This window comes from Taurulus bubalis (assembly GCF_910589615.1).
Source record: "Taurulus bubalis genome assembly, chromosome: 15".
Taxonomy (NCBI): domain Eukaryota; kingdom Metazoa; phylum Chordata; class Actinopteri; order Perciformes; family Cottidae; genus Taurulus; species Taurulus bubalis.
The window spans coordinates 1,905,498-1,912,996 of record NC_136603.1 but is presented as its reverse complement, the minus strand read 5'-3'; the positions used below and the strand labels follow the sequence as shown (position 1 = coordinate 1,912,996).

Here is a 7,499-nt window from a genome sequence, read left to right as displayed (position 1 = left end):
TGCAGTAATTTAACGGCAACATGTCACACTTTAAAGAGTACGTGGATAAAGCGGCCCGTGTTTACGAGCGCTACACCGAGTACGTGAGGAGGAACCCGGCCGCCACGGCGCAGCTGGAGAGCACCGTGCGGACGCTCTCCTACCTGATCGCAGGTCAGTTATGTCCATTATCACTGCGCACACACTCTTAACATATACAGCTGTGTTATGTGTTACATTCAAATATAGCAAATATAGTTACGATAAGAAAATGAAACTTTTAATTATACTTTTTTTCAAAACATATATGTTTTTTCTTCCTTTTCTGTGCATCATAAACCAATATGGCAGTAACAGAACTTATTAATGGGCCTTGTGGTTGAGGAGATAATCGGAATTTAGTATGGGAATATTAACCATTCGGATTTTATTACTAATATATTCGTATAATAATATTATTAATATATTGTTATTATGTTTCTATTTATGATGCAGGATGAGCCGTGACATTGTGACAACTCACACAAAACTATTAGTTTTAAATAAACATGACATTAACTTGTATAAAACCACTTTATTTAACATTAATGTACTTACACAGAAATAAACACAACAGCTTAAACTCAAAACGTATAAATATATATATATATATATATATATATATATATATATATATATATATATATATATATATATATATTTACCCCCATGTGGTCTTTTGCACAATAGTTATTGTTTCTGTGTTCTTAGCGGTTGTGTTTATTTCAGTGTAAGTACATTGAAACAATGCACACGTTTGATTCCTTTGCCAATAAAGATGATTCTGATACTTATTTTGCAGGAAGATTTGCAGATTCCCATGAAATATCTGCACTAGGTGAGTAAAATAACGTTTATGTTTACAATCAACAGCTGAAATGATGACATCACGTGTAAATGACAACGTAGGACAACATGTAAACCGTACTCTATATAAGCCATGCCTTTATTTATCCCTATTGAAACTGCAGATATATATATATATATATATATATATATATATATATATATATATATATATATATATATATATATATATATATATTAGTGTTTTTTACACAGCATGAAAGTAAGATATATCTGATCTCCTCCAGTGTACTCGGCCTCCAACCTGCTGGTTCTCTTCAACGACAGCATTCTGCGTAAAGGCCTGAGATGCTCCTTCCCCGTGGTGAGCAACGCTACACGACTCCTCATGTCCTCACGCTGCACTCCAACATGTCCTCACGTCCTCACGCTGCACTCCAACATGTCCTCACGTCCTCACGCTGCACTCCAACATGTCCTCATGTCCTCACGCTGCACTCCAACATGTCTTCACGTCCTCACGCTGCACTCCAACATGTCTTCACGTCCTCACGCTGCACTCCAACACGTCCTCACGCTGCACTCCAACACGTCCTCACGCTGCACTCCAACACGTCCTCACGCTGCACTCCAACATGTCCTCACGCTGCACTCCAACATGTCTTCACGCTGCACTCCAACATGTCCTCACGTCCTCACGCTGCACTCCAACATGTCCTCACGCTGCACTCCAACATGTCTTCACGCTGCACTCCAACATGTCCTCACGTCCTCACGCTGCACTCCAACATGTCCTCACGCTGCACTCCAACATGTCTTCACGCTGCACTCCAACATGTCCTCACGCTGCACTCCAACATGTCCTCACGTCCTCACGCTGCACTCCAACATGTCCTCACGTCCTCACGCTGCACTCCAACATGTCTTCACGCTGCACTCCAACATGTCCTCACAAGAAGCTGCATTGAGATTGGTATCTTTTTTATTCAAGCATCTTAACCTATGAAACACAGGTAGATGTAGCCTCGTTGCCTCATGCTCACAAACACAGCGGCGTTCAGATCCAGACCATAATAGTCCCCGTGCTGACTGGTGTTCTGTGTGTTCCCAGGGCGTCTCCCAGCAGCGGCTCCTCACCTGGCTGTCCGTGCTGCAGCACCTGGAGGTCTTCCTGGAGATGGGTGCCTGCCGGCTGTGGGGCGACCTCGGCCGCTGGCTGGTGATCGGCCTGGTGCAGGTCCTCAAGTACGCCTGTTTAACCCTTTGTGAGAGGGTGAATATGTCACCCTTTGTGATGTGGGGAATATTTAACCCTTTGTGAGAGGGTGAATATTTAACCCTTTGTGATGTGGGGAATATTTAACCCTTTGTGATGTGGGGAATGTGTCACCCTTTGTGAGAGGGTGAATATGTCACCCTTTGTGAGAGGGTGAATATGCCACCCTTTGTGAGAGGATGAATATTTAACCCTTTGTGATGGGATGAATATTTAACCCTTTGTGACCAGAGCTTCTCCTTACCTTCATCTGCAGGACAATTTTCCGCCTCGTTCTTCTTCTGTGGTACAAGTCCGGCGTCCAGACGTCTCCTCCCATAATGCCCCTGGACAGAGGGGCCGGGTTTGACGATGAAGGTCGGTTCTCCTCTTCCTCGCCTCCTGCAGAGTCTGAATGCTCGTCTTCACATCTAATGAGGAAGAGCTTCTTGTTAGTTAACATGTTCAGTCTTCAGAGTGACGGCATCTCCGTATAGAATGATAGAAATAACATTCATTTCTTAAGAAGGTGAACGTATTAAATGCAACTTCATTCATGTTTTTTATTTATTTGCAAAGGCCGGTTCAGTTTAGTTGAATCACAGTTTGTTGAAAAACTGTTATTGACACAGAATCTGTTAAACATTAACTTTCAGGTAACATATATATATATATTTTTATATATACATGCTTCCTCTCCACAGACGGCGAGCAGCAGCAGGACGTCTGCTTTGTGGGTCAAAGGTCGGGACGCGTCATCAGACCCATGAGCAGCGGTGAGACGTCTTGGTGTAATTATTAAAGCTCATTAAGTTATATCAACATCTAGGTGTAATTATTAAAGCTCATTAAGTTATATCAACATCTAGGTGTAATTATTAAAGCTTATTAAGTTATGAGTTCACCATAAGTCACTAGTCCTGCCTGAGTCAGTGTCTTTAATGACATCTTGTATCTTTTATCTCTTCTTTTACTCAAAAAGTAACTCATTAAAAACATTCAAACATCAACGTTTGCACACTTCGAGGTCACAGAGGTCACAGAGGTCACAGAGGTCACAGACCTGTGGCTGATCGAACGTTCCTTCAGCGTTGAAGACAAACGTGTGACTTTGAGGTTTGGCCAGAAAAACTTTGATTGAACCCACAGAATTAAATAAGATGCAATTAATAAAGATACAAATATATATAAATACTAAAAATAAAATAAAGATAGATGCATAGAATCCACAACAGCAATATTTAATATACAGACGGAGTAAAACAAGTATTTTAAAATGTGTTTATATTATTATATATACCAGTTACACCAGTTAGAATGGTTTAACTGGTGCTAAATGGTAAATAAGGAAATGGATCAAATACACGTCACCTGTCCTGTGTAACCTGTCTCCTCCTCCTCCTCCTCCTCCTCCTCCTCCTCCTCCTCTTCCTCTTCCTCTTCCTCTTCTCAGCTCCGTCCCTGCAGAGCCGGCTGTGGGGAGCTCCGAGTCTGACGAAGAGGACGAGGAAGAGCAGCCTCGGCGAAGGCAAAGCGACACCGATGGGCCTCCGGGAGACGCTCGCCGAGTCCGTGTACATCGGACGGCCGCTCGTCCACCGTATCCTCGCGCTTCATGTATTCATGCTTCATGTATTCATTCAGCTTACAAAGCTCCATTGAGACCAGAGCGTCGTCTTCATCAGAATAATTTATTTTTTACAACAGTTTGTCCCGGAGGACCCAGAAAGCATCCAGTTCAGTCATAAACACGTCGGGGCTTCATTCTGTGACGTAAAACCTCAAGTCTGTTTTAGGACTGAGGTGCATCGCTCGCGTTGACCTCTAGAGGGCAGACTGTTGTTTTCCAGATCAGCAGATAGACGTAAAAGCTATTCATGTCCACCAAGAACACACGTACTGAGCCTAGAATGGAGGAGAGCCTCGTCACATGACCAGTGACCATGTCAAGGTGTAGAAGTTAAAGTCGAGCGTGAAGCCGTTTTTCCTGAAGCCCCTGCAGTGCTCTGCCTCGGCCTCTGTGGGAAACAGTCCTGGAAGCCGTGGCTCGTCTCGGGAGTCCTGGAGCTCTCCAGGTCTGCTTTAATATTCATCTATTCATATCTATTATACATCATCAGATCTTCATCTAGTCAACAGGAACAGTGAATTATTTATTTATTCTTTTTATATATATATTAAAAATATATATATTAAAAAAATGATATATTTTTTAATGTATTCATAAATATATATATGAATACATTAAACAAAATATGATATATATATTTTTTTAAATGTATTCATATACGTTTTAAATATATTTAATTAATTTCTCTCTCTCTCTCTCTCTCTATATATATATATATATATATATATATATATATATCTAGATATATATATATATATATATATCTAGATATATATATATATATATATATATATATATCTAGATATCTAGATATATAGATATCTATATATATATAGATATATAGATATCTATATATAGATATCTATATAGATATATATATCTATATAGATCTATATAGATATATATATCTATATAGATCTATATATAGATATCTATATATCTATATATATATATATCTATATCTCTATATATCTATATATCTATATCTATATCTATATATATATATAGTATATTTGTAAATGTATACCTTTATAGTATTTAAGTGTTTGTTGTAATACTCATATCGGCCACAAGAGGCTGAAGTGAGTCACTACCTCGTGTTTTAACAACGCGTTTCTTTAAGGATTAGTTGTGATTAAAATAAAGAGCCTCAAGTGGCCACAAAGAGGTACTGCAACAAAGACATTAAAACATAACAAATTCACCTTTCAAACCGTTAGTTCCTCCCTGTTTGACAGATAAAAATGAATAGTGAACGTGTAGAGATTAAACAGCTTCTTATCCTCCTAAACACAGATTACATCAGTATTAATATCAGATGTTCTTCCTCTTTAGTTTCGCGGTTCTCCGTGACGGAAAGTTCCTGAACCGATGGGAGCGAGTCGAGATGAGGAGGAGAACCTTCCTCCTGCTGTACTACTTCCTGCGCTCGCCCTTCTACGACAAGTACTCTGAGTGAGTGTTCTTCTTCTTCATCATCATCACCATCACTCAATCCAAGATATTCAATTACACCAATATCAAAAATAGAAAAGCCTCAAATATTCACATTTTAGAAGCTCAGAAATAATGCAATGAATGCATCAAGTCTGTTTTAAAGTATTTGTCCACCAGCAGCAGGGCTGATGTGTTGTTGTTCTGCAGGGAGAAGATCCTCTTCCTGCTCAGACTTCTGGCCGATCACGTTCCAGGAATCGGCCTCGTGGCTCGTAAGTACCGCCAAACATTATTATTACTACTATGCTTCTTTCATTATTCTTTATAACAGAAGCTTCGCCTCTTTTTCTGAGGAAAATAAAGTGATTTAAAAGCGTCACCTTGCATTTCTCCACAACCACAAGGTCGATTAAATTTCTAAAATAAGATGAGGCCTGTGGTTTAAATCGTTAAGTTTGGTTATTTACGTAAACTCCCTAACTGGTGAACGTTTCACTAAAACCTTTATAAGTGACTCTGATTCCAGTCAGACATCCTGTTAGTCTAACAAAGTCCATATCCTCTCAAACATGTCGGTGTCTCTACATGTACCAACACGGACAGAGCTTCTTTTTAGACTAAGGTCCACTGGATGAGACACTGTCTTGGCACAAAGTGCTTCATTTTTCCATTTTTTAACCGAAAAACACGTTTCTTTTGACTGAATATGCTTCATAACACGGCAATGCTTTCCTGGTTTGTGTTCACTGTTGCAGAAAAACTGCACCATTAGTCTGTGGGTTGTTGTTACAGCACTGAACATTACTATTTAAAAACCCTCGACACTCCTTTTTGATAAACCTTGCTCATAGCATGCTGGATGTTTATAGTTAAACAAAATATATTTAAAATAATTGTTTTTTGCATATACATTTTTTTCCCCAAGACTTTGCTGAACAAACACATACAATAAACACAAGTATTGGAATTAATTTGGGGTTCCTACGACGACTCAAACAGGGAAAAGACTCCAGGCCCCCTAAGGGTTCTCTGAAGTGTAAATGTTAGAGTTGTGGTGACCATAATCTGGTGTCCCTGCAGGCCCCTTGATGGATTACCTGCCCACCTGGCAGAAGATCTACTTCTACAACTGGGGATAGAAGCAGCAGCAGACGCTCTAGAGGAAGAGACGCTCCTGAACCTCCTGAACACAGAAGAACGACGTGGAGCCGATTCCCACTTCTGACCGACAGCGAGCGCCTTTTAATGTTTAGTAACGAAGGTAATTTAAAAAACATAAAATATACGAGCGAACCTTTTTTTCCTACCGTGTGACTAAAGATAGCGACGCGTCGGCATTCTCTGCTCCGTGACCTTTCAGCAGTGATTTGCGGTCGTCTAGTTCTTTGTGAGCGCTGTCGCCTCTCCATTCTTCTGGAGGCTAAGCCCCGCCCCCTTTCGCCCCGGGGTGGAAGCGAGCGTTCCCGTCTGACAGCGCCGCAGGCACGGAACCCATCAAGAGCTCAAGGGGAACTGGTTCCCAGCCAGCTGCCCCTGAACTTCCAGTTCTCACTGGGAGGTTTGTTTTGTGGCGGAAACCCATGAAAACAAACCGGTTTGTGCGTGGAGGCAAAGAGACACAAGCCGGAGGTTTTTACTTCTTTATTAACTTCCTGTTCGTACAAATAAATAGTTGTGAATGTTTCATGTTTCTGTTCTTACTTTTCTGTTCTGGAGGGTCTCATCACGCGAGGGAAACATTATGGTCTGTTGGGGACACGTCAGGTCTGAAGGTCGGGCTTTTGAAGGTCACGCCTGTCGGGGTTTCTTTTTGAAGGTCACGTGTGTCAAGGTCACCAATGAGTTAAGAGTTCTAATCACAGGAACGACTCAAGCGGCTCGGAACAAATGTAAACGGAAGACGGTCAGCCTTTCAAAATAAAAGGTCGAACTGCCAAAAGAGGGAGACTCCAGATTAAACCAGCGAAGAAGATTTAGTTTCGTGAGCCGGGACTTTATCGAGTCTTAGTTTGAAAGCTCCGACCGGGACGACTGGCTCCACTGGTGTTTAAAAACCTAGATAATAAATAACTCGGCTGTTTTTACAATATATACTTTCAGGCAGACAGAGATGCATCTCTGCAGCTCACGTGTCAACGAATAGAAAACAAACTACAGACGGCCAACAGCAGTGAGTCCAACACCAAATGCAAAAGTTCTGCATTCTCATTGAAATTAACGTTCAAAATATATCCTGCACTTTTCTTTTGATATCACAACAAAAAAAGACGACATTTGATCATTTGAATCAAAAACACGATGATTTCTGCATAAGGAATAAAATGTAGTAGAATTAAACTCTGACGTCATTTT

General features: G+C 40.7%; 1 protein-coding gene across 1 annotated transcript; it reads left to right on the top strand.

The window, feature by feature from the left end:
• Positions 1–20: 20 nt before the first annotated feature.
• On the top strand, positions 21–6,830 carry pex16 (peroxisomal biogenesis factor 16; the record flags this gene model as incomplete). Its single annotated transcript, XM_079231430.1, has 11 exons — positions 21–153; positions 821–856; positions 1,113–1,189; positions 1,937–2,070; positions 2,358–2,458; positions 2,785–2,856; positions 3,534–3,680; positions 4,083–4,155; positions 5,046–5,165; positions 5,355–5,419; positions 6,228–6,830. 11 exons carry the CDS (start codon positions 21–23, stop codon positions 6,284–6,286), a joined length of 1,017 nt encoding a protein of 338 aa, XP_079087556.1. The 3' UTR covers positions 6,287–6,830.
• Positions 6,831–7,499: the final 669 nt, after the last annotated feature.